This window comes from Enhydra lutris, unplaced genomic scaffold (genome assembly GCF_002288905.1).
Source record: "Enhydra lutris kenyoni isolate GAN:26980312 unplaced genomic scaffold, ASM228890v2 scaffoldscaffold6, whole genome shotgun sequence".
NCBI lineage: Eukaryota > Metazoa > Chordata > Mammalia > Carnivora > Mustelidae > Enhydra > Enhydra lutris.
The window spans coordinates 38,941,228-38,969,208 of record NW_019154090.1 but is presented as its reverse complement, the minus strand read 5'-3'; the positions used below and the strand labels follow the sequence as shown (position 1 = coordinate 38,969,208).

The 27,981-nt window shown below is 36.5% G+C and overlaps 1 protein-coding gene across 1 annotated transcript in view; it reads left to right on the top strand.

Moving 5' to 3' along the window:
• The window catches only part of LOC111141898 (SEL1L2 ERAD E3 ligase adaptor subunit), a 114,832-nt gene that overhangs the window by 69,025 nt on the left and 17,826 nt on the right, over positions 1–27,981 (top strand). Inside the window, exons 7-15 of the mRNA XM_022494729.1 lie at positions 11,889–11,942; positions 12,391–12,450; positions 12,540–12,621; positions 13,952–14,106; positions 14,806–14,862; positions 21,393–21,461; positions 22,375–22,452; positions 26,780–26,842; positions 27,408–27,495. Coding sequence (XP_022350437.1) covers positions 11,889–11,942; positions 12,391–12,450; positions 12,540–12,621; positions 13,952–14,106; positions 14,806–14,862; positions 21,393–21,461; positions 22,375–22,452; positions 26,780–26,842; positions 27,408–27,495 — 706 coding nt within the window. The remainder of the gene's footprint in view (positions 1–11,888; positions 11,943–12,390; positions 12,451–12,539; positions 12,622–13,951; positions 14,107–14,805; positions 14,863–21,392; positions 21,462–22,374; positions 22,453–26,779; positions 26,843–27,407; positions 27,496–27,981) is intronic.

Here is a 27,981-nt window from a genome sequence, read left to right as displayed (position 1 = left end):
AATCATTTTTAGTCAACCTAATAATCACTTTGATAATTTTAGGATTACCTGTATAGAGCATTTCATCTTGATGCTAATGTTCTTTTTGTATTAAGGGTACAGATAGGATCTGAGTCGTTCATTAAGGTTGATTCACACTTTTGTTTGGTATGCAATTTGAGCTAAAAGTAAAGATCTCAGATGCCTTCAAGCCTTGTGCAGTAATTAGAGGAAGAATGCTTAACCTTTTCTCTTTAACAATAATTTCCTATATAAAAAGTAAAAGGAATATTTAACTTTTAAATTATTATTATGAGGGCGCCTGGGTGGCTCAGTGGGTTAAGCCGCTGCCTTCGGCTCAGGTCATGATCTCGGGGTCTTGGGATCGAGTCCCGCGTCGGGCTCTCTGCTCAGCAGGGAGCCTGCTTCCCTCTCTCTCTCTCTCTGCCTGCCTCTCTGTCTACTTGTGATCTCTCTCTGTCAAATAAATAAATAAAATCTTTAAAAAAAAAATTATTATTATGAAACCTGAGTAATTTGCTTTGAAATATTTAAAAAAAAAATCCTCTATGCTAAACTCTTTCCATTCAAATCCCAACTATTATAAGTTTCTTACACACCATGGCACAATTGTTGAGTTCAGAATCAAGTCTTATAAACAGATCTAATTTGTAGAGCTTGACCTTTAAAAACCACTGGAAGCGTCACTGATGTCATCACTATTACACAGCTTCTCTTTTGACTTAGCATTTTTTTTTTTTTCTGGATTAAGTGTAAACTGTGCTATAATCCATCTCGTTTCATCTCAGCTGTATCTCCAAAGAAAGACCAAATGCCTAAAACTGCTTATTGTATAGTTGTTAGGTGACAATGTCCAAGTGTAAAGGAATAGTACAACAATGACTATAATCAGCATATTCACTACATGAAAGCTCATATTATCTTTTGTCTTCCTTTAGTACTAGAATGAAGGAAAGGAGAGAGGAAGAAGGGAGGAAGGAAGAAAGTTGAGCCTTCCAGAGAATTAATTCAAAATCACCCATTGTTATTTTTCAGTGAAAGAGGGAACATGCCTTTTGGGCTGGTTTTAAAGCTGCTAAAATCATGGTTTCATTCCTTACTTTCTAGAATGAACTTTATACAAAGAAAAGCTCCCCTCCCCTGTCACAGGATGGAAATTTAACTCTCACACAATCCACAACTCACAAATTTCTTCAACAGAATCTGGCCATAAAGTGTGATAAGCTGTGCACAAAATCATACACTTTTGGTGAAAGTATCTTAAAATACAAGCTCAACTGAATAGAATAGTATCCTCATTTTCTCATATAAAGGTCAGTATATTTGTTTGCTGTCAGGGTTTCTACATAAATAAATCACTTTCTAAGTTGAGCAGAATCAAAAATTGCTAAGAGTTGCAAGCAAAATAAAAATCTAATATTGACTAAGGAGATCCTTAAAAGGAGCCAAGTTAGCCATTTTAAATATAAACTACAAGGGTTAGAGGAGTTCCAGGATTCCAGATGCCTTCCATTTGTAATAACGCCCTTTTGGTCTACTTTCCATAAAGGGAAACTTTTGAGACTAAAGAGGACTTGGTCAAAACAGAAGATATTTTTTTCAGTTTATGGATTAAATAGATTACACGAATTATACTTATAAACCACATGTTAGAGTTATTTTGATCTTGGGAACTGAACTGGGCAGTCAGTTCCCTAATTTAAAAAATGATATGGTTCTTTGTCCTTGAAATTATACTTAAAAGTTTAAGAAATTATACATTTAGTTTTGATTGAATTATCAGACTTCTTGTATCTTTACTTTAGGGAGACACTTAACAAAGCCTTGCAGAATGTTCTCGTGAACTGGAAGAAAAAATAGAAATGTGGGCTTTGATGATTGTAAATAAAGAGTAGACTAATGGGTTGATGCCAACGTGAAAGCAAGTCTCTGGCAATCTGCCACAGGATTCTGCTTATGACCCTGTGCTCTTCAAATATTTCTTCATCAACCAAGTTGAATGGCTAACACCAGATTGTTATTAATATAAAGCATGGAAAAGTATATTTTCAGTGATATACATAAGAGTGTGTGATGAACTTCTAAAAATGGTAACAGGAATTATAATCTTTGTCCTTGAGTAGAACCTTGAAAATATTAGGAACACCAAAACAGACTTTTACAATTATGTTCTGACAAAAAATTTAGTTTTGTGATTCTGTCGAGAAGAGATGCAAGGAGAAAAAAGTGAAAAAATAATGTAAAATGACCTAAGTCATCATCTATAATATAGTCAATTTAGAGATAATGTGTGAAATATAAAAATTAACAGTAAGTAGTAGCAATTTATCAAGAATCATAATGGTGGTAAGTTATCAGAAGAAGACAGCTAAAATAATTAAAAGTGGTTGCTTATCATGAGAATAAAAAAATGGCCTGGAAAGGAGCAGGACATTGATGTTGATATTGTAAACCTTCAGAAGTATTAGAATTTTAATCTTTAATATGCATGTATTTTTAAATATATTAAAATTAAATTTATTTATTAACTCACACCCCAAGAAGGAACTATGTTTAAAACAAAAAACAGAAATCCTCTCCAACTAAAAAGAAACCAGCATCCTTGGAAAATGTCAAATTCTGGGTGTGGAACAAGAAATGTACAAGATGCTCTCGAAACATTTTATCTTTCAAGATGTCCTATCAGTATGACTAGAAACTATTATATCATACAATATGATAGCAAGAAAGCTGTCAGAAAATACTATGGTCATAACCAAAAGACTGAACTAACTCAGAATAAGCTCTTACTGACTAAAGATGGAAAAATTGAGCACTAAAATGAGTAATTACCACAGTGGACTGAAATACCGCAAATATACCTAAATTCATTAATTCATAATGATTAATAACTAAGAAGAAATGGAATATCTCCATATTCTTCTGGCTTTTGTCAAGCACTGTGGCAATTTTTCTCTTAAAAACAGCCACAGAGGGGCACCTGGGTGGCTCAGTGGGTTAAGCCTCTGCCTTCGGCTTGGGTCATGATCTCAGGGTCCTGGGATCGAGCCCCACATCAGGCTCTCTGCTCCGCAGGGAGCCTGCTTCCCCCTCTCTCTCTGCCTGCCTCTCTACCTACTTGTGATCTCTCTCTGTCAAATAAATAAAATCTTTAAAAAAAAAAAAAAAACAGCCACAGAAGGGGCATCTGTGTGGTGTAGTCCATTAAGTGTCTGACTCATGGTTTCAGCTCAAGTTGTAATCTTAGGGTTCTGGGATTGAGCCCCACATGGCCTTGGGATTCTCTCTCCCCTCTCCTTCTGCCCCTCCCCTTCTTAAATAAATAAGTAAATAAATCTTTTTTAAACATGGCCACAGCACTATCTCTAGTTCCATATGCTATTTCAGCACCCTAACCAACATAATCAAAAAGAGGAGTCTATTTCCCCTCCAACTTAAGGGAGATTCTTGACTACTTCGATCAATAAAGTTTGGTGGAAGTAACGATAGACTTCCGAGGGTAAGTCATAAAAAGTTTACAGCTCTGCCTAGCTCTTTCAGGATGCTTACTCTTGGAATTCAGCCACCATGCTGTGAGAAAGCCTATACAACAGGAGAGGCCATATGAAGGTGTTCTGGCCATCAGCCTCAGCTAAGGTCTCAACCAATATCTAGCATCAACTGCCAAACATATATATGAATAAGCCTTTAGATGATACTATCCCCCAGCCTTTGAGTCTTACAAGTAAGGCTCCTGTACTGTGGATCAGAGACAAAACATGCCTCCTCTACTTTGATCAAATTCTTGACCCACAGAACTCTTAGCAAAATAAATGGTTGTTTTATGCCACTAGGTTTTGGGGTAATTTGTTACACAGCCATAGTAAGTGGAACAAGGATACTTATATTCAAAATTAAAAGGATAGAATTAGAATGCATGTCTCAGAAACACCTAAAGCAGAGTGCAGCAGGCATCTGTTTGGAGTAAGTTCAGATTTCTTGGCCCAATCCACTTCCATCCCTGGGTACTAAGAGAACTCATAAATTATGTCACTGTCAACTTGTCAATGGTTCTGAGTAAGGGGGGCAGGAAAGGAGCCACAAGGCTTGGAGGATGTAAAATTCTGAAAATCACCCATAATGCTGGTGAATTTAATGGTAAGAGTTCCTATCATACTTTCAAAATGTTTGTTTTTGAAAATCCCATAAAATGAAGCAGTACTATTTGTCAAGCAGCATGAGTTCACTAAGAGCAATCTGTATTAGGCAAGCTCTATTTTACAGGGTTGATAGACTAAGAAATCTCAAAAAGAGGGTAGAGATGATAATCCCATATTTTATCCATTATAAGACACCATCAGCTGTAAGTTATATATTTTTAAAATATAAGTTATATAATTATATAAATGATGTCAATTAAAGTTTAAAATGCTTTCATATTACAGGTTTTTGTTTTACTCTTATTAAAACTGCTATTTTAGATACTTTAGACATAGATTTCTATCATGTCATTCTTTAATTACATAAAAAATTAAATATAAGTTAAATAAATGTAGGCGTTCCAAAATTCTTCTCATTCAGAGTCTAACTGAATCAGTTTTCAACTTAGAAAACTTCCTTGATGACTGTCTCCCAGTATATCATTTTCCATACCATTAAGAATGTCAGTAGTGCAACATTTCCTCAATTACCTCCAGGATTTCTTCCAAACTACTGACTCATACTACAAATATTAATGCTGACACTTTCCAATTTGACTAAATTTATACTTTTATTTTTTTCTTCGATCGAATCACATGTAACTGGAAGTTCAGTTCAAAGTTACCGAGAGGTTCCTGACAATGATGTTGAACACCTTAATCATAAATTCTTTGTGATAAATAAATTGGCCACAACAGCTTCTCATTATTCATTAGTTTTTCATCTATTCCTAGGGATTTGGCAATGCACTTAGTGGGATAACTTGGCTTGTGACAGCTATTCCTTTTGTAGTAACAAAATGTGATGCAGTTTCATGGACTTTGGGATCTTTCCTTTTTTTTTTTTTTTTTTTTTAGAAACATGTAATTACTTTGTTCCAACAGGACTATGACAAATATGGCATCCATGATATAGACTAGATTCAGTGAACACACAAGATGATGAATACTACCTAAAATATATCACACAAGGAAGGCAAAACAGGGAATCTTTGTAGGAGAGAACACCTGGTATCAAACAGCTGCCCTCAAATGTCTGCAAGGCAGAAAGTGGTATAAGAAGGAATTGATTTGTTAAGCACCAAACTACCATACAGTTTAAACAACTAAGTACTAAGGCAACAACTACTATACAGAGATTAATTTTGGTTTACTGTGTATCTACTAACTTAAAGAACTTCCCTCCCAGCAACAGAGATGTCCATTTGTATTGGTTAGGATTCTCTGAATTTCAAGTACAGAAAATACAACCAATCTGGCTTAAGCAAATGACGATTTTTTTGCTCATTTAACTGTGACATTGTAGCTGCCTTTAGATCCTCTGAATCCAGAGACCAGAATGAAGACATCAAGACACACTTTCTCTTTGTCTCATTTCTTTGTATGATGGTTTTGAGTGGCTTGACCCCATGGAGGCAAAAACAGTCACCAACGAACCTAGGTATCCTTAGTCCTTAAATCTGGAAGTCTCTGTAAAAGAAGCCAGTTTCTTTCCCAACGATTTCGGCAAAAGTGTTGGGTTAGATCACAAGACCGCCCTGAATCAATCACCACATCCAGGAAAAGCATAGTAATCTGATTGATTGAGCCTGTGTCATGTGACCCTCTAGATTCAGAAAGCGGTTAGGAACTGCATAGAACTGAATGAATTCAGAATGGAAGGAAAATGGTTTTACAAAGAGAATCCAGACAGACAAAACAACAACAGTGAAAACCACATACCCTGACAACATCCACATGCAAGATTTTATGTGGAAGATCATCTCAAACAAAATTTAAAAGCAAAAAATTTACAGTTATTTTCACAAAAAATTATCACAGAAAGAAAAAAGTTAATTCACTTTAAAAAATAGAAATGATACTACATTCTTTGACTAGAAGCAGTAAAACTGAAAATTACTGATAAAAAGATAGCTTAAAATTCAACTATAAAATTTCAATAAAAATTTAAAAAAAATTTTCAAGAGTCTCCTAATTTTTAGCAAAGAGCAAAGATAAAATAGAAACTGAAATGACATATTAAGAACACAATGATGATAACACTACATATAAAAAGTTAAGGAATGGCTAAAGCCACATGTAGAGGAAAATATACAGCTTTAAATGTTTTAATAAATAAGAAACTTAAATACATATCTCAAAAAGCTAAAAGAAAAAAAGAAATAGCAAGGGAAACTAAACCTAGAAAATGTTAAGAGTATTTTAACAACTTTTTCAGGTAATTGTAGATATTCTTCTTTGCTTCTACACTAAAGCTCAAAGTGATGACTTCTTAAAGATTATATGCAGTGTGGAATCTGAAATTACATAATGAACTTTTTATATTCTGTTACATTAAAATCGACTGGTCTATCTTGTATTTTGAATGGAATTTTTTTTTCACCTAAACAGATCTTTTAACATCATGCATTGGTTATTTAGAAAATATCAGTTCACTAAGCTATGCAAGTCTTCCAAATTTGATACACTGCATTATACAATCTCGAAATCACATTTGTTAATACCACCATTGTGAAAAGTCAAAGTGCTAGGGTGTCGAGCAGATTTAAGGTATATGTGATAGGAGGTATAAGTTTTCCAACATTCTGATTTTTGCTTAAAAGCTTGAATTTATCTTTGGTGACAGTACTTAATAGTTTTTATTGATGACAGGCTAACTGTCCATTTTCAAGAAAATGTCTCCCAGTCTAAATGAACATAGCTGAGCCATTGTTCCTTGAAGTAAAGATAGTGTTCCATGAAAAAAGTGGCTATTTCAGCTTGCAACTCAAACAAGAATTTCAAGCATTTTCTTGAAACAACCAACTTATTTCACTATTGGAAGTACTTTATGCCCACTTTCCATATAAGAAGACATTTATTCAAGAGTTGAGACTTAACAAAAATAATGCTTTTTCTGCTTCATCAAGGACTTTTTTTTAATCAAGAACATTCTTAAGGGATACTATTATTTTTAGTTTTGCTGTGAATGTGTGGTATGAAATATAATAACAGGAGCGCCTGGGTGGCTCAGTCGTTAAGCTTCTGCCTTCAGCTAAGGTCATGATCCTGGGGCCCAGCATCAGGCTCACCGCTCAGTGGGAAGCCTGCTTCTCCCTCTCCCACTTCCCCTGCATGTGTTCCCTCTCCGGCTATCTCTCTCTCTCTCTGTCAAATAAATAAATAAAATCTTAAAAAAAAAATACAATAACAATATGAATGGCAGTTTGGTGTACTTCCTTGATTCATGCTAATATGCCCGCAGTTTTACTTACCATTGCTTTGCATCATTAATGCAAATGTCAACATAATGAAAAATGCAATAATATATTTACATTATTATATAGTCCATTGAAAATCAAGGAACTAGAAGGTCTAGACTTGGGTCCATTAATATATGAAAATTTTTCATATTGTAACAGAGGAATTCCAAATCAATAAGGAATGGGTTTTTAAAAAACTACTACATGTACTGTAGAGTGGTGTTAACCATATGTGCATCATTGCACAACAGATCTCCAGAACTTTTTAATCTAACAAATCTGAAACCGTATACCCATTAAACAATTCCTTTTTTCTCCCTCTGCCTACCCCTTAGCAACCTTTATTTTATTTTCTGTTTCTAAGAGTTTAGCTACTTTAGAGACCTTATATAAGTGGATTCATGCAGTTTTTGTCTTTTTGTGACTGAGCCATTTCACCTAGTTTAATGTCCTAAAAGTTCATTCATGTTGTAGCATGTGTTTAGACTTTTTTTTCCTATTCTCTATTTTTTTTTTCTTTAATCTTTATGTCCTTCCTTCTACTAACTTTGGGCTTAATTTGTTCATCTTTTTCTGTTTTTTTGAGATATAATATTAGGTTGTTGATTTGAGATCTTTCTTTAAGGTACACCTGTATGTCTATAGACTTCCTCTTAGTAATGTTTTGGCTGCATCTCATAAGTTTTGGTATGTTGCGTTTTAATTTTCATTTACCTTAAGATATTTTCTAAATTTCTTTGTGATTTCTTCCTTGGTCCATTGATAGTTCAAGAGTATGATGCTTAATTTCCACATATTTGTGAATTTTCCATTGTTCTTTTTGCTATTGATTTCTAGTTTCATTCCATTGTGTTCAGAAAAGATACTTAGTATGATTTTAATCTTCTTAAATATCTTAATACTTGTTTTGTGACTAACATATTGTCTGTCCTGGAAAATGTTCTATGTGTTCTTAAAAAGAATATGCATTCTGCTATTGTTGGATGGAGTTTTCTATGTCTGTTAAGTCCGTTTAGTCTATGGTGTTGTTCAACTCCTCTATTTCTTCATTGAGTTTCTGTCAGGTTGTTCTATCCATTACTGAAAATGGGTCATTAAAATCTCCTACTACTACTGTGTTACTATTTCTCCTTTCAGTTCTGTAAATGTTTGCTTCATGTGTTTGGGTGCCCTACCATTACATGCATATATGTTTATAATGGTTATATCTTCCTGGTGAATAGATCCTATTATCATATAATGCCCTTCTTTGTCTCTTGAGACATTTTCTGACTTAAAGTCTATTTTGTCTCATATAATTACGGTCATCTCTTGCTCTTTTTGTTAAATTTGCATGGAATAATTTTTTCTATCCTCTGACTTTAAGCCTGTATGTGTCCTTATATCTAAAGTCTCTTGTGGACATCATGAAGTTGGATGTGCTCTTTTTTTTTTTTTTTTTTAATCAATTCAGTCATTCTGTCTTTTAATTGGAAGGGTTTAATCCATTTATATTTAGAGTAATTACTGACTAAGAAAGACTTACTGTTGCCATTTTATTGATTGTTTTATTTGTCTTGTGGTTGTTTTGTTTCTCTTTTCCCCTCTTGGTCCCTTTTTAAATTATTTATTTATTTGTTATTTGATAGTGGCATGCTTTGATTCCCTTCTTATTTTCTTTTCTGCATCTTCTATACATATTTTCCTTGTAGTTACTGTGGAAATTACATAAAACATCTTCTAGTTAAAACAATCTGTTTTAAACTGATATCAACTTAGCTGCAGTCACAACACTCCTTCCTTCCCTCACTTTATGTTATCAGTGACCCAAATTATATCTTTTTATATTTTGTATTCATTAACATTTTTAGTTATAGCTATCTTTTATGTTTATTCTTTTAAATTCTATACCAGAATTAAAAATTATTTTTGTACCACTATTACAATACTACAGGATTCTGTATTTGTCTATGTATTTATCTTTACCAGAGGACTCAATATTTTTGTATATTTTTGCGTTGCTGTCTAGCATCTTTTCTTTTTTCAACTTGAGGGACTTCTGTTAACAGTTTATAAGGTTGGTCTAGTGGTGATGAGCCCCCTCAGCTTTTGCTTATCTGAGAAGGCTTTTATTCTCCATCATCATTATTATAAGTCAGTTTTGCCAGATAAAGTATTCTTGTTTGACAGCTGTTTCATTTCAGCATTCTGGATATATTAAATGCTCATTCCCCCGGCTTGTAATGTTTCTGCCGAGATAGCGGCTCATAAACTTATGGGAGCTTTCTTTTGCATGATGAGTCTCTTTTCTCTTGCTACTTTGAAGATTCTGTCTTTGACTTTTAACGGTTTGATTATAATCTGTCTTGCGGTGGGCCTCTTTGGGTTCATCCTAGTTGAAGTTTATTGAACTTCTTGAATTTGATTACCCATTTCCTTCCTCAGATTTGGGAAATTTTCAGTCACTATTTCTTAAAATATGGTCTCTACCCTTTTTTTCTTCACTCTTCTTCTGTGACTCCTATAATGTGTATATTGGTCCAATTGATGGTTTCCCATAAGTCTCTTCAGATTTTTTTTTCACTTTTCTTCATTCTTTTTGTTCCACTCTATAATTTCAAATGGCCTGTGTTTGGATTCATTAATTCTTTCTTGTGCTTGATTAAGTCTACTTTTGAACCCCTCTAGTGATTTTCAATTCAGTTATTGTATTCTTCAGCTCCACAGTTTTTAAAAGGAGGCTTTCTTTCTCCCTCCCTTTCTTTCTTTCTTTTCTTTTTTCTTTCTTCTTCTATCTCTTTGTTGATACTCTCATTCTATTTATGCATCCTTTTCCTGATTTTGGTTCGTTGCTTATATGTGCTTTCTTTTTTTATTTTGAGCTATTTTGAATTTTTTATATGGTAATTTCTATATCTACATTTCTTTCGGCTTGGATTTTTTTCAATTTATTTTGTTTCTTTGATTGGGCCATATTTACCTGTTTCTTCATGTGCTTTGTAAATTTTTGCTGTGGGTATGCATTCGAAAATATAGCCACCTCTCCATCTTTACAAATTGGCTACATAGCCTTTCACCAATCAGCATAGTTAGAGATTCTGGGGGACTCTCAAATCATTTCTGGGATGTGTGTCTTTTCTGAGCTTGACTTTGTAATTTCCCAGTTAGAGAGATTTTTTTGGTCTTTTTCAGGAGCTTATAGTCTTTTGCTCCCTTTAGTGTCTGTTTATGATACTGCAGGTTCTCTGGTGTTATAGCAAGCTCCTAAATTCCCTTTTCTCCTCAGTGGCCCCAGACATCTAAAGCATTCCAGTTCTGTCGGTGCTCCAAGTCAGATGAGATAGAAACCAGTCTTTTGAGCTGTTTCCCAAAAGCCAGAACATTGGGTCCCAATTCCAGTCTTTTCTTTCCCTTCCAAGGGAAAAGCTACAAGCTGGGCACTCTCTGCTGAGTGTGCCAAGTTTGCTGGCTTTTATCTGTGGTATACTACAAATTCTCCAGTGTTGCAACAAGTGGCTGAGCTCTCTTTTGTTCTCAGCAACCCCCTTCTCTGCTCTCACCCCACCCCCACTCCCGCCCTGGAATCCAAATTATACTCATTCTTCATTAGTGCTCTGAGTCAGGCAAGACAGAAATCAGACCCATGGCTGTCCTTCCAAAAGCTGGACATTGAACCTAAGTTCCACTCTTCCCTTTCCCTCCCAAGAGAAAAGCCTTGAACTGGACTTTTTCTCCTGATCACACTGAGCTATGCTGGCTTGGGGAAGGAACAATTGCAGGTTAAATAAAATAGCGTTTCTTACATGTTTCAGTGGATTGCTCTTTCTCTGCTTTGAGTTTCTCTGAGTTACTACTATTTCTTAACTGGTTTCTAAAGACTTTTTGGACCATATATTGTTGCTAAGTCAATGTCTCTATAGGGGAAAAAGATCTGAGGCTGCCTATTCCACCATCTTGCTATGTGGTCAGACTTTCACTTTTATTCAGTATAGTTCTTCCTGTTTGAATTTTTTTTATATCTATCATATTTTCTTTTTTTTCTAATTTAAATTCCATTAGTCAATATATAGTACATCATTAGTTTTAGATGTAGTGTTCAATGATTATCATATTTTATTTTAAAAATATGAAGGAAAATATTCAAATTTAAATTAAAAAATGTTGAAGGAAAAAAGTGTTTTCCATTACCAAAAAATGGCAAGCATATAAAAAGCATTGGTTTCTAATGTTTTTTTATTATAGTTTGTGCTAAAGGTCAGTAAATGTTAGCCTATTTTCACATGTATTATACAAAACTCCCACTGTTGCCTTTTCCAAATTCTTACAGCTTAAACAAAAGTGAAAAAACGCATTTTGTTATAGGATAAGAAATAAACCAACAATACAAATTATTATGGAGCCAACATTGAAAATATCTTTTACCAATGTAAATAAGAATAATTATGAAGTAGATGAATTTATTTAGTTTTCCTTTTCTTTTGGGCTTTAGGCATTAGGATTTTTGTCTTCTTATGGAATAGGAATGGAATACAATCAAGCCAAGGTAAGGTCATTCTATTTTTTTCTGGAACAAAACTGAATTTTTTTTAAAAAAGAGACCTATCAAATAGTCTCCTCTTTAGGTAAAGGAGCTCACTTGAGAGTGGTGGTTAAAAGCACCAGCTCAATAGTCAGAAGTTTAAGGTTAAAATACCATCAGTTTCTTAATGTCCCATATTTCAGGTTTGCCATGATAGATAGGGAATATCTACTTCATAGGTTTTCTGTGATAATTAAATGAAATATCATGTTCAGTGCCTTTTCAAAGACTCCAGAACTCACTAAGCCCTCCAAAAATGTCAGCCATTTTTACAGATTAAGAGGTCAAAATTTAGAATTTATTTTGGAGTAGTACAAGTTTCATTGCTAGGTTAAGAATAGAAAAGCAATGATTGGTTTGAGCTTCAAATCTAGATGGTGGATATAGATATAGATTTTTTTTTTAACTTTAGGCACTGATATATTACACCTTTGGAAGTGCTGGAGGAAGCATGATGTCCCAGATGATTTTGGTATGTAAATTAAATATTCTTGGGTCAAATAGGTGCATTATAAATACAGTACTGTCAGAATATTAAGAATATATATGCCTGTGTTTTAGGGGTACAGATATTTGTCAGGAATCAATGTTCTACAGAATTGTGAAGTTGCCCTAAATCATTACAAGAAGGTGGCAGATTATAGTGAGTAATTCACATAATTTATTTTAAGATAAATAGACTTGCTGAGCAATTAGAAGAATAAATCAATGCCAGTTGGTATATTTATGAAAGTATTAAAAGACTATGTTTTTAACATTTGTTATAATTCTTTTAATACAATGTAGAGTTTTCTAATTTCTTAATACTTTTCAAAGGCTTTAAATGGATGTACTCATCTTTTATTTTTGTTAGAATACATCCCTATGTTCCTGTGCTGTACTTTCCTTCAACTGAGAATTTGAATAGAGCATCAATAAATATTAAACAGTTTTTCTAGTTCTAACACTTAGAATGTGGGATGGTCTGTTAAAAATTCCCAAAGAAATTGACCTAAGATACATATGCTATCAATTTCTATCATTGCCCTTGAGAACAATTCAAGTAATCATTATTCTATTACACTATCCTTTGTCTACAAAAAATAGAGCATGAAATTAACACATGTTTCTAGAACCATTTTCAAATTCATATGTAACATTTCATCTTACATACCACTGAAACCAGGCTATATAATAGATTTTTAAATAAAAGTCTTCCAATAAGTGAATAAGATAAGGTCCATATGGTTAATTTCTGTAGTCAGAATAGTATCTAAATACACATCTTTGGTATTATTAGGATCTGAGAAAGAAAAGAGAAAAATAACTGCTTTTTAATGTAACATGTTATATATAACAAGATCATTTCATATGCTTAATGAAATTGGAATTACTATATGTATTTCAATATATATTTTCAATATATTATATATTCAATATATTCATTTTCAATATATTGAAATTTCATATTAAATATGAAATATCCATATTCAATATATTTCAATATATATCTGGTATATATTGAAATACATATATTTCAAACTTCATACTCTGTTAGATTTATTCAAACATATTTATCTTTATATTTATTTTCAGAGTATTCATAAGAAGTAATTAAGGAGCAATTATTATTCTTATATTGTCATTTTAATCTTGGAAAATGTTAGTGATAGTAGAGGTCAGTTGTCTGCTCCTAACATCTGTCTTCTTTCCTTGAGCCAGCTTGGCCAAGCTGTTCAGGAGGTTCTGATAAATGTTGATACAATTTTTGTAAGGATTGCAAAAAATAATGAGGTTTCTTGCACTTTTCTCAGAACCAAATAAATAAAAATCAGTAAATTTCTATCTCCTAAAGGTAGATGTCCTTTTTCTATTAGTAGACCAGATCTCTGCACAATTTAAGTAGAATCGGCCTACCAGTTTTCTCTAAGTTGATTGTTATCTCCTGCAACCTTGTATAGTCTGGCTATTCTCTGGTTTGTATCTGTTCACAGTTGCTGACAAATTGGAAAAAAGTGAAGGTATTCCAGTGGAAAAAGTGAGACTAACTGAGAGACCTGAAAATCTGAGTTCTAACAGTGAGATTTTGGATTGGGACATATACCAATACTATAAATTTTTGGCAGAAAGAGGCGATGTTCAGATACAAGTAATGTATACAAACAAATCCAGATTTTTAGAACATGCAAATTACAAGGGGTTTGGTTGTCTGAGTCCTAAAAGGGTTAACAATGCTCTATCCTGAAAGTGAACAAGAAGAGACATCTGCTCCTCTTTTCTTGTTCCTTGCTACTTACAGCTTCTATAGCCTATGGGAGAGCCACCTGTCATAGTAATGGCAATTTTTTCTTTTGCATTTACTCCTAGAAATTTTACTTGTAAAAAACCTAGATATTACATTTAGGAAAAAAGCACCATCCCGTGTGGAGTTGAATATGAATAAACTCTTAACCAGCATTCAGAAGTGTTATGTCTTTGAGAATGGGAATGGGACAGCATTTGCGTGACATTTTGAGAGCTAAGAGTAAAGGCTGCTAGGCTTATGTTTCCAGGAGTTGCTGTACACTAGCAGGCCAGCTTCCTGACACTGAGGAAGCCAGATGCCCAGCATCAATCAATTACCCAATAAAAGATACAGCCTAGAATGCTTTCTTCTGCTTCTTTTTTAGACATGCCAACTGCATCATACTGAAACAGTGTACTATAATAAAATCACCAAGTAAATGTTTTCTTCATTTTTTTTCACCCTTTTTATTCATTAATTTTTCAAATTGTGGTATAATTGACTTATTTTCTTCATTCACATTAATACTATTACTAAATAATTTTCAAAATTTTTCATTTCTAGGTATCTCTTGGACAGTTACATCTAATTGGGAGGAAAGGTCTGGATCAGGATTACTATGTAAGTCAGTCTCAGGATTCAGTCATGTGGGATAGGGAGGTGAGTGGTGAAGGAGAATGGGGTGAGGGAGGCAAAGAAAGAGGAGGGGGGCATGGAAAAGTTGCTGGGGGAGAGCCCATTGCTACACCCTTGGTCAGATCAGCTTTCTAGCTTTTGAAGAAGAACAAAGTTCACTAGAGGAAGTTCTTTTCCTACCTACCTCTAAATACTAAGTAGAGGGGGTCCAGGGAGCATTTGGGTCCTGAAAGAGCATTTGGGTCCAGGGAGTTTCCATGTTCCCCTTGAACCTAGCCTCTTTCCTCCCTAACTGGGGTGAGGTGAAGTAGATACCCTCACCTGCCAGCCTTGGACACACCCATTCCCCAAAAGCCAGCTGTGGAGACTCCACCTGGGAGTTTCTTGCTAAGGGTCAGACTGCCTACAATATAATTAGAAATATTATTAAACATCTTTATAAATTTGCAAAGCTTCTTTCAGTCATTTTGCTTAACCTTACCTTATCCCAGTGAGGTTAGAAGACTAATTAACAATTCAGATTTATAGTGGAGGAAAGAGCAAATAAGCTTGACCTATACAAGATCTCAGTAAGATACCGAGCCAGGGGATAAGGTCTCATCTAGAGTCTAACTATGGTTTCAAGGCAATAGATCTCCCCAGATATGAGGAATAGTAACTGGGATTCTTTATAAAAGATGGTTTTGCAGTCCCTGTCATTTTATAGGAGCCACATGCTCACTGTCTCCAAGGAACACATACCCTATTTCAACATAGTCCCAAAGGCTAAGCAATAGAAATAACTACTTTAATAAGGTGGTTACATAAAAGAGTAATCTGTTGTTACTGTTCATTTCACTTTATATTGTTTTTATGAGTGTAACTTGTGTTTTATATGAGATAGAGTACACGTTGGCTAAATGTCAAAATTAATTTCATAAAATATGATAAAACAGGTAGCAATTGAAATAAGCACATGCATCTTAAGACAGCTCAACTGAAGGCCTTCAGATTTTATTAATCCTCGTCGGAACCAAGGTTCTAGCTTCTTTGATGGGACATTCTAGATTCACAATATTCCTCCTGTGTCATATTTCAGCCTGCAATGAGTTTCTTATGTTAAATAACAGATGCATAAACTGGGAAGAATTACCTATTTTCCATAAGCATGAAATTCTGTTGGGTATGAAGGCACCCAAACCTCAGCTGTAGGGAATACCCATCAATCTTTGCAGAGTACATAAAAGCTCTACCAAGCTAAATACTCCAGGGCAGCTCCAGCCATTGTGAACACCAGATGGAATCTGCCTCCAGAGGAGAATGAAGTATAACCCCAGGGCTGAGTGAAGGATTCTGGTGTTGTAGTGGCAACAGCCAGACACTTGGGCAACACCAAGGAGCCCAGTCAGGCTCTCCGGCGGGCTCATTCACAGAGGTTTTATTATCTCTATCTTACAGATGAGGAGCTGATTCTGGACGGATAAAGTAAATTGTTTCAAGTATCACAGCTGAGTAGCAATGTTGTTAAGAATCAGAATGTGAAACTTGGGCTTCAGCATTCTTCCATCAAAACTTACTTCCTTTTAACCTGGGGGTTGTGGCAGTAGGGGAGATAGTATACAGCCTCTAAAATCTAGTTTCCTCATTTATAAAACAAAGAGAAGGAATGATGTAATTGGGTTTCTTTAGCTCTAACTTTCAAGTGGTCGGCTTGGGCTCTGTGCTTCCCATCCAGACATTGCCAAAAGTCTGGTTTAATTCCAGAACCATCAGCGAGTTTCAGGCACATGCCGGGGGGTTGTCCTTCCAGCTTTCCTTACCCTAATAAACCCAAACCTGCATGGAGGGTTCCAGTTAAGGTTTCAAACCTTAAGACTGATTATGTATGGGTTAGTTTAGGCTGCATCCTAAACCACTCCCCAAATTATATGGCTTAAAACAACCACCAGTTATTTAATTCATGATTTTACCAGGTCAGCAGTTTTGGCCGGGCTCAGGTGAGTAATTCTTCTGGTCCAGCCAGGCTCAACCAATCTTGACTAGACTTGTTCATGCATCTGTAGAGTATCGGCCAGGGTTGACTGGTTTGTGATGACCTCATCTGTGAATTCTCTCCATATGCTCCCTGTTTTCAGCCAGCTATGCCCATGCTTTTCACATGGCAGCCCAGGATTCTAAAAAGACAAGCATAAAAGTCTCTTAAGGCCGAGAGTTGGAATTCACAAATCACTTCTACCACATTCTTTTGGCCAAAGCAATTTACAAGGCCAGCCAACATTGAAGGGAGAGGAAAAAGGACTTCCCTAAATAGGCACAACTGCAAAGTATTGTGGTCATTGCACCTTACCACAGCTTAGCTGTACCAGGATCAACTTGAAGTGGCATGGGAGTGAGAGAAATTAAAAGGATAAACCCAATTTCTGAAAGGCTGTTACTATAGCTCTTCCCATGGCTGGCCTCTCATCTTCCAAGACTTACCTCCTTAGAGAGGACTTTCTTGATCAACTCTACTCTCCACCACTTATCCTATCACAGTTTTTGTTTTCCTTTTCCCATATCACCCCCTGAATTATATTGATCTTGTTTGCTGTCTCCCCACAGTGGAATGTAAGCTCTTGTCTGTCTTGCTCATTCCTATGTATCCTATACTCTGATAGTACATATTAGGTACTTGGTATTTTGTGAATGAATGAATGAATGAATGAATGATAGCATTGTAAACATTATATGTTGGTCCTCAGTCTGAGAACCACCACTTGAGCCAGTATGCTAATGCTTCAATCCACTGAAGAAAATTATTAATGTAAGGTTCTTTATAATTGTAAGTAATGCCCAGTTTACTGCAAAGTATTAAAATACCAGGAAATAACTAGTTGGCTTTTTTTCCCCCTCCTCACTGTTTGATTAAATTAATCTCTTTCCTGAGTTGTCACTATAGGTAACATTTTCACCTCTCCCTCCCCCACTACCAAATTCTTAATTACTGAAAAATATTGTGTATGCAATCCTTGATTACATTATCTTGAATTTCTACACATACATTTTAATGTAATTTGCATTCCTAAATTTATACAGGCTCAGAATGAATTGGATTAGGAAAGCTGGGTATATCCATAAATTTATTATTAAAGTGGATAGGGCATAATTAAATTAAACCTAGCAGAGGCACAATATCAGATATGTAAGGGCAACTGCTTTGTCTACTCTAACACCCATTAAAAAGACAAGAGCTAATATCATCCCTTTTCAGATTGATTTACATATTTTGAGATAAAAGAAGTATTCATAATTTTTTTTAAATAATACATTTTCTTGGCATTTCATTCTAGAGGAAATATTACAAACTGATTAAACCTAGGGATTTTCTTGAACCAGTGAAAAATTATGCTCGTTGTAAGAACATATGTGTTTAAATAATAAAATTTCACTTCACATAATGTCTGGGACATACTATATTTCATCCTATCTAAGATCCCATCAATTATAAGACACTTTATGTTCTATTGAGAAAGAAAAACATTGCCAATATAAATTATATGATGCTGTTGATAGTAAGAAGTGTCCCGATTAAAGTGTGTGTGGGGGTTACATCCTAGAATCAGTAAAACACGACAGTAGGTACTCAGTAAGTATTTGAAGGAAGGATGGATGTGTCTTAGTCTGTTTTAGCTGCTGTAACAAAAATACCATAGTCTGGGTGTCTGATAAACAACAGAAACTTATTTCTCACATTTTGGAGGCTAGAAGTTTGAGATCAGAGTGCCAGCATGGTTGGATAGGGCCCTCTTCTAATTTATGGACTTCTCATTGTAACCTCACATAACAGAAAGAAAGAGCTAGCTCTCTAAGGCCTCTTTTATAAAGGCGCTAATCCCATTCATGAAGGCTTGGTGCCAGTCATCTTCCAAAGGCCCACCTCCTAATACCATCACCTTGGGTATCAGGCCCTCAAAATTTGAATTTTGAAAGCACACAAATATCCAGACCACAGTAGATGGATGGATGGATGAGTAGACACATGGATGGTAGATGGATGGATTGATGGATAGATGGATACTTAACTCTTTCAGAGCAAGGACTCATCAAAGTAGATTGCATGATACTTTTAACCTTAACATAGTGTTTAGTAAATGTTCATACAATTAAAGCAATAGCACTAAAGGCAGGTTAATTTAAAGACAAGTAAAAGAGAACTGAAATGCAAGTAAGCCATGAGAGTGGAAGGGTGTAGAAGGGGAAATTAGAGAAAGCTTCAATTCCTTTGGTCTTTATGGGATCATTATATTGAAAGATGGGGAAAACTCCAAGGTTCTTATTTTCTTCTGATTCTTATTTGCTTATTTTCTTTCAACAGTTCAAATATAGCTTCTCAGAGTGACAATTTTTTCCCAGAATTTTCTATTGCCAAATATTTTGAGAGCCAAATTCTGAAACTGGACAGTGAAAATTATTTCACAGATCATGGTATGAAAGTTATAAGGGATTATAAAGCTTAAAATCCAGTTCTCTTGTTTTAGAGATTTATAAACTTACGCCTTCATCCACTCCCTCATGCATTCATTCCAAAAATATTTCCCAAGTGCCTCATATACAGTAGATACTGTGCTAAGTTCAGACATTTAAATCTATGGGTGCATGCCATGATAGTCACCTATATGTATATTTGTGTCTTGGCTCAGTGGAGGCATTTGTAAGAAATACCTTTATTTTCTGTGTTAATGGGGTCTGATAAATGTGATTAGTAAATCATGCATTTGATTTGTTTACTGATAGATGATTGATAAATCATACATTGCTACAATTTCCCCCTATCCAACTGACACTTAGGTTATTCCCAGACATTTTGGACAGTATTTGTTGTTTCAAGATTCCCTTATGCTCATAAATTTCCAATGGCTTCTTTTTTCTATCATATAAAATAGAAGTCTTGGCCTAGTATTCAGAATTGTTATAATAAGGCCCCATCATATTCTTGCAAGTCCTAACTTTTAGATATTCTGCTTCAACCATACTGAAGTAATTACTATTTCCTAGACGTATGTTGGACATTTCTATCTCTATTACTTGCTCATGTTATTCCTCCAGCCTATGATGCCCTCTGCACTGGTGAATCCTGTCCATCTTTTATAAGACCTTTGCCATTTGAGTCCTCTTTCTTGACAATGTGAAGGCAGAGTACTAAGTGCATGGAAATTGGAATCATGCTACTAATGTGACTCTGGTACCCACTGCTTGACTTTGAGTGTCACAAAATTGACTCAAATATTAATAGTACCTTCCTTCTAGTGATGTTGTGAAGATTAGGTAAGACAAAGCTTGTAAAACACATATGTATAATTCTGTTATTCCATACCTCTCATTCTTTTTGGGGTTCCTTTTATCCCAACTATCACTTACTGTCATTGCTACTCACATATATGCCTTTATTCTCAGCAGTATTGATAGGGAAAAAATGTAGGGATGGTGTTTTTTTATTCCTCTGTGACTCACCTATAATAACAAGCTACCATAGACCATAAACCATATACATGCCATATACATAGCGCTTTCAATCAAGTTTCTGAAAAAAATGAAGACTAGGAGAGACGGATGGATGCATGGGTGTATGGTGTAGTGAGATGCGGCACTGGTGGCTTTATATTTAGTTGTGTCCACAAAGCAGACTGACTTTAATAACAAGGGTGTGGCTCCCAAATAAATTGGCAGTATTTCTGGAGTAAATTTACATATAAAAGAACTACTCATGTTTCTTCCTTAAACCTCCTCTTCTCTTTGAGAAGGAGCAGATCCTTGCCCATCAACCTAGTCAAAGCTTTTTAAAGAGCAGAAGAGTTGTGTCCTAAAAAGACACTTCAGAGAGTGTCTTCATTTCTCATTCCTGCAGAGGATTTCTGTTAATGCTTCACGTGGTTTCTGAGGAGAACTTCTGAGGGGTAACAATGAGGCCTAGGGAATAGGGTAACAAGGGTCAGGTCGGCCCTTATATGAGCTAAACTGAGCATTTCATTCAATGTTCTGACCTAAAGAGAATCAGAGGCTGACTGGTGTCCTTTGTTTTTGATTTAGAAAGAATAGGGCTGAAGTTTACCTCTGTAAAAAGACCTGGTCTCAGCAGGCGGCCTGGTGTGCCTTGTTTCACTCACTCTGCCTTAGAAACATTAGGAAGCTACATATCCAATTCTACCAAATTATACAAACTGTCTTATAAAATAAGTACATAGTATCAACATCAAGGCATACTTTTTCAAAATAATAGACTATGTGGTTGTAGAGCTGGGATCCATCTGTCCTCCACAAAGCCACATGCCCATCATGCCTTTCCACATGCAAGAAACAAGCCCTCACATTTAAAAATTATTTTTAAAATAAACTCTTCAGGTTTGTTTGAAATAGCATTTGAAATAGTGCCTTAAAAAGTGTAGGCATTTCATAGATTTTTTTTAAAATGCATGTTAAATGAAATAAAGTTTGGTTTGAAAAGACATTTCACGGGGTATATATGTGACTGTCAATAATACTGTTCCTTTTCTCTCCAGAAAGCATTATACTACTTCTTAAAGGCAGCAAAGGCTGGGAGTGCAAATGCCATGGCATTTATAGGAAAGGTACATGCTTCATCTTGATTGGGTATTTTTTCATTTCTTAAAAATCTTAAGAAACTAATGGTACCAGTGAACTGAACCCAGTATAGCACGACAGATGTCTCATGGAAGCAGTTGACCAAGGCATTCCACTGCAGACTGAGGATAGTATACTTGAGATGACCATTTGAGAAAAAGCCCCATACAACAGCAGCCTTTATCTGGGGCACCAAAGGTAGCCTTGAAATTGCACCTGGCCCAGGGCTCCTGGGCTGAGTGTAGTTCAGAGACCCCTACCACCCCCATGACCCTCTGCTCTGCCATGTAACAAGACATCTGGGTCAGTTGAACATCTAACTAGTATAGGCTTCCACCCAATGAGGTGCCTCCTTCCTACACCGTGGGAATGAGAACCAGCTCTAGGCTGACCAAAATCCATCCTTGGGCCCTTATCAAGAGAGGATCCTCCTCAGATGCTGAGCAACTTTTGTGGACAATTCCTCTAAAGAGGCACTTTTTTTTTTTCCCTCTCCTTCAAAGACCACTGACTCCCCCAAGTGCTGCCCTTGGCTCCCTGCGGCCAATTTGCATTAGTAACCATGGGGACAAATGTGCCGCTTTCCAAAGTGCTACAAACAACTTGAGATGAAAGGAAGTGTGAGAAAACACCAACAGGGTCCATTTCTTTGCCCTCCAGCAAGGTCACTCCCGAATGTATGTAAGAGATTATTTCTTTAGTTTTTTCCTTTCTTAAAATTGAAGTGAAATTCAAATAACATAAAATTCACCATAGTCTATCATTCAGTGGCATTTACTGCATTCACAATGTCGTGCAGCCATCACATCTATGTAGCGCCAAAACATTTTTTAATCACCCGCAGATTCCATAGTTTATTACATGCTCTTTTTGTTTGGTTGTTTTTTTTTTTTTTTTTAGATGTATTTAGAAGGGAATGCTGCAGCACCACAAAATAATGCTACTGCCTTCAAATACTTTTCCATGGCAGCCAGTAAGGTATGTCTTCAGCACATTTCTGTAAGTACAGAAAAACATTTGGCTTTTGTTACATGCAGACTGATATCGAAGAGTTGATTCCAAAGCTTCGTGTTCAGCTAATGAGCCTAGGAGTTTTGTGTCCTGGAGAAGAAGAATATCATTGACAATAAAATATGGCATTGGGATAGGGGGAGACGTCACTTGTCTTCTTGGTAAATAAAAAATGGCAGTGTCATATGTTGTTCTAGCAGGAGGCCAGACAAATCTCAGCTTTCCCTCCCCTGTGCAGCAGGTGAGGCCATCTAGCCCAGGAAATGGTAAATAAAAGGACAAGGACAAAGGAAGGGAAACTCAAAGAATGTCTGCAGTAAGTTCAGGACAAAGACAAATAAGAAATGCCCAGTTTTTTCCAGTTTGATCTCTGCCAGAGGCCAGAATCTCCCCTGGCCCAAGAGGAGATCATCAGACAGGGACCAGGACAAGATGGTTGAGAGCATGGTTCTGGGGGCAGAATCCATGGTTTAAATGCCAGCCCTGCAGCATACTGTCTATGTGACCATGGGCAAGTTACTTAACCTATCTGTGCCTCGATTTCCCCATCTGTCAAATGGGCATATAAGTTTGCCTCATATTGTTGTTGCCAGGATTTAATGGGTTAATATTTATGGGCCTCATCTTGCAAAGTCCTGAAATCAGTGCCTAGCTTACAGTAGACATGGTGTGTCAACTATTATCTTTTGCAGTTTGGGGCCAGTGAGGTGGCGTGAACTTCAAAGCATATCCAAGGCAGAACTGATTGGACCTTGAGGGAATATAAAAAATGGAATAAGATGGCTCCTGCCTTGAAAATTTTTGTCTTGATTCCTGGGCTCAGTTAGCCTGGCATCTGTCTGATAAAACTTAGCAGACTACTCTGAATCCCTTCAGTGCATTAAGAACATCCTCATTGCAACACCCATCAGCCTAATGTTGGGGAATGGCCCCGATAAACTTCCTAACCCTGCACAGTAGGAAGCACCGTGTAGTCTTACAACCCCATACTGTAACACTGGGAGTAAAGATGTGCTCAAATCGGGGAATATTTTCAACTGCTCTCAGTGTTTAAAAGCCCACACGCTGCTTTAGGAGCCTATTTATAAATGACTAGCACCTCGGAGCTGCTGCTATTGTGGTGTAAATTACTGAGAAGGCTGGTACTCGGCTCCTCTCCCTTGTAATTTGTATGAAATTTTTGCTCAGCAGGCTAGTTATCTGGAGTACCATTAGATTAGGATGACAAGGGAAAGCAGACTGAAAAAGAGGTGGGCTAATGTAACAGGAAGGTCTCTTGTAATCTGGCAAATAATGCTGAATTTGTCAGCCCAAAGGAATAATGCCAGGAAGTTGGGTGTGTAAATTAACCCAGCTCCCAAGCTATTCAGGGCTGTGTAATCAGCAGGGATCTGAGCTACTTGTGTTCTAAACCTGAGCTACCTTTCTTTACAGAGAAAATCTGAAATTATCTTTATGGTATTTATTCTGGATGGCATCAGGGGGACATGACCATATATTCCTTTATCATCACCTGGATGGCTTATTAGATTTCTCACTTGGGGTCACTACCAAAGTAAAGGGTTTCTGTCTTCCACTCTGCATATCCATACAAATACACACACAAACGCATCTTTTTAAATTTGTTTTTAAGGCATATCAGTACCAGGATGCAAAACTACAGTCTTTATGTTTACTCAGAAACATGAGCAGTTATCCTGTTGGGTCCATATTGGACCATATGCTTCTACTTTTCTCTTTAAAAAAGAAAAAGATTTTATTTATTTATTTGTCAGATAGAGAGAGCTCAAGCAAGGGGAGTGGCAGGCAAAGGGAGAGGCAGGCCCCAAGCCTGATGAGGGACTCCATCCAGGACCCTGGGATCATGACCTGAGCTGAAGGCAGACACCAAACGAACTGAGCCACCCAGGCGTCCCCTTCTGCTTTTCTCTTTCACACCTCTGAACACATCAGGCCCATCCTCGTCTCCACACTTTTGTCATCTTCCTTCCTTCCCCAAACTTCCCATTCTGAATCCCACCCGTCCCGCAGAAGAGAGCTCAATCCTCTCTCCTTCTGCAAACCCACCTCTACCCACCTTGGTTCATATAATTTTCCCTTTTCTGCACTTGCCCCACATTCAGTCTCTGTACTGCTGGAACTTCAATGCTTCCACCTTGTGCCTTCTCTCCTAGTGTCTGGAGACCATGTCTCCTCAACTAGGAGGACAGTAGTCTTAGTACATAGTAGAGGTTCATCAAATACTTAACAAATAAGTGACCATCTGCTCTCTCAGTTCACGTCCATTAACCTAAGCAAGAGCACCGAGCCCTAAAGTGGAAATTATATATGGGGGGATTGCCTATACATATGCTTCGTTTGGCCCAGAAGGTGTTTCAGAAATCAGGCAATCTCACATGGTGACAGATGATAGCTACACTTGTGGTGAGCATAGCATAATGCATACAGAGTTGTCAAATCACTATCCTATACACCTGAAACTAATGGAACACCATGTGTCAACTATACTGAAGTAACAAAGATTAGGAAATCTCATATAAAAGTCTGGACATCCAGCTTTCCTTAGAAAATGGAAAGAGCTGACCGTATGAGGCTGCAATTCCATGTCACACCGGTGGCCTGGAGCAGAAAGCAGAGCGGCTACCACTGCCTTTAGACAGGGCAGGAGCTCTCTCCTTTTCCTCAGTCCCTGTCACTCTATCACCCAGATCAGTGTACTTCTTACATTACCTTAATGGTTCCTGGAGGTATATTTGAGTTGGCTACTCCTGACCTGAAAGTTACAAATAAGCCCTCTGGTCCTTAAACAGTCGGTGAGTCAAAAGTCAGAACCCATCCCCTATTTCCTCCCTTCCTTCTTCCCTCTTCTCAGTTCCTTTCCCTTCCATTTTTCTCAACACCTAAAATGAGGATAGTTAGAAGACAGACTCACTAGACTTAACCACATCCATCACAGCAGGCCTTACTATCTCCAGACCAGACTATCCCAAGCATCCTAGGACCACAGGTAGATGTAGTTAGGGGACAAACAGGAAGAAGAGAGCAGTTGTGTTACATCTCTTTTAAATACAGCTGGACCATCCTTAAGAATTCTTACAATAGCTGGCCCTTTGATATGCAGAAGCTCAAACTTTGGAGTTTTGAAATTATTTTTCAATGATGCCTTTTCTAGTGATGTGCTATTCTTGTGTCACTGAGAGGTACTCTGGTTGCATCCACAATAACTCCATTTAGGAGGTAAGAAGAAATCTGGAGAGCTTTCAATCAAAATTTGAGTTCCTGAGGAAATGCTATAAATCTGTAAAGCAAACCTACAAATCTGCTGAATGACAGCCAAGTGGCCAAATGTACCTCCTCATTCAATCACAAAAGGGTGAAATGCATGATGGGAGACCAAAAAAAAAGTGAGTTTCCTGGTTAGGGAAGTCACTTTTAAGGTTCACTCTTTATCCTGGATTGATATGCTAAATACCAATATTTTTGAACATGTGTTAAATGCTAAAACATGCTAAAAACTCCCTTCCTTAGACTCTTTAGAATACTAATTAGAAAAAAAGGTAATTAATTTTGCATCAAGTGGAAAAGAAGACACTGATGATGTTATAAGCAGTCAAACTTGAATAAAGAAGCATATACCAATGATTGAAATTCACAGACTCTCTAAAATGTTATTTGGCCATTTATGTCAACCTCCTTTGACCAAAGCAGGTAACAAGTGTCTGGATAGACTTTTCCCTTCTGGAAAAGCTCCTACACATCCTTCAAAACCAAGTTCAAATGTCAACCACCTTTAACAACTCAATCCTCTCAGTCCCTAGCCTCATCTAGGCAGTTGAGTATCCCGCTTCTAGGTGTCCACAGCATTTCTGAATCTGATTCTACTATGGGACTTACCGCATTTGACATGGCTATTTAGGAGGCACTATAGTTGATTGGAGCCCACAAGCCTATGAACTCTGAGGCAGGGATCATTGTTCATCTTTCAACTTTCACCTCCTACCCCAGTCCAACACCTATTACAGAGTCACACACAAAGCAAGCACTAAATAAATGAAGGATGAAAGAATGGAAAAAAGAGTTGACTTTTGTTTCCCTTTCTTGTAGTCAAACGGGGTTATGAAGGTTTGAAAGGAGAAACTAGAGAGAGACAGAATAACTTACCAACTGCCTGATTAACTTGCCTTGATTTAATCCCCTATTGGGTGCATTTTAAATATTTGAAGTGATTTTTGTCATAATTTTTCTTATCATGAATTGTTCTGGGACTTTACTTGGATTTTTAAAACTGTTCCAGGGCAATGCAATTGGTCTTCATGGGCTCGGTCTTCTTTACTTTTACGGGAAAGGAGTTCCTGTGGTAAGTTAAATAATTTCTCTCTCTTTTCAACGTATTTCTAGCAATTTATAAGGTAAAATTCATAATCATTGACTAACTTAAAGGAATTAGTCTCTAATACCTGGTTTGCCAAACTATCATATTTGACACTAGAAAATAATTCAGTGGAATATTTGCCAAAAAAGACATAAAACAAATTTGTGACAAGAATAACAACCCTAATTATATCTTAGAATTATAGATTCTAAGTAACCTTAAAAACCAAACAACCCCTGAGGATTTTTTCTGATAGAGAACTTGAGTTTCTTAGTGTAACCTCTCTCTTTTGAGTGACCCTCCCCCAATATCTAACAAAACCTACTGTCAGGGTAGGAAAAGACATAATTTACAGTGAAAATGAGATAATTATTTCCTAACAGAATCTAACATAATAATGAAATAAAATGCATAACACTTCTGATACTATTTTAATTAGCCTAAATCACATAAAGCACTACCTATCCTTTTTTTTTTTTTAAGTGGAAGGCAATTGTTACCATGGAGTTATACATACACCTTTGAGTAATAGAATGTAATTATCTTGCAGAATTATGCTGAAGCACTTAAATACTTTCAGAGAGCTGCAGAGAAAGGATGGCCCAATGCACAGTTTCAATTAGGCTTCATGTACTACTGTAAGTGCTACAAATATGGCTGCTGTACCAAGAATGACAAATGCATTATTATTTCTACTCCTTTTTTTTTTTTAAAGATTTTTATTTATTTGACAGACAGATCACAAGTAGGCAGAGAGGCAGGCGGAGAGAGAGAGGAGGAGGAGGCAGGCTCCCTGCTGAGCAGAGAGCCTGATGTGAGGCTCGATCCCAGGACCCTGGGATCATGACATGAGCCGAAGGCAGAGGCTTTAACCACTGAGCCATCCAGGCGCCCCTCTACACCTTTTTTTTTGTTACAAAGATCAAATTGTTGGAGTGATTGGTTTAGACAGAATACTGAGGCAGCATTATGAGGATGCATTTGAAGACTTAAAGAAAGGACACCAATTGAGGGAGGAGGCAAGGAGGTACAGTGAGGAAATTCACTTTTGAAAAGGTTGAGTTTGAGGTGCCTTGTGATAGCAAATGTGCATACCCAAAAGCAGGTATGAAACTCACCAGAAG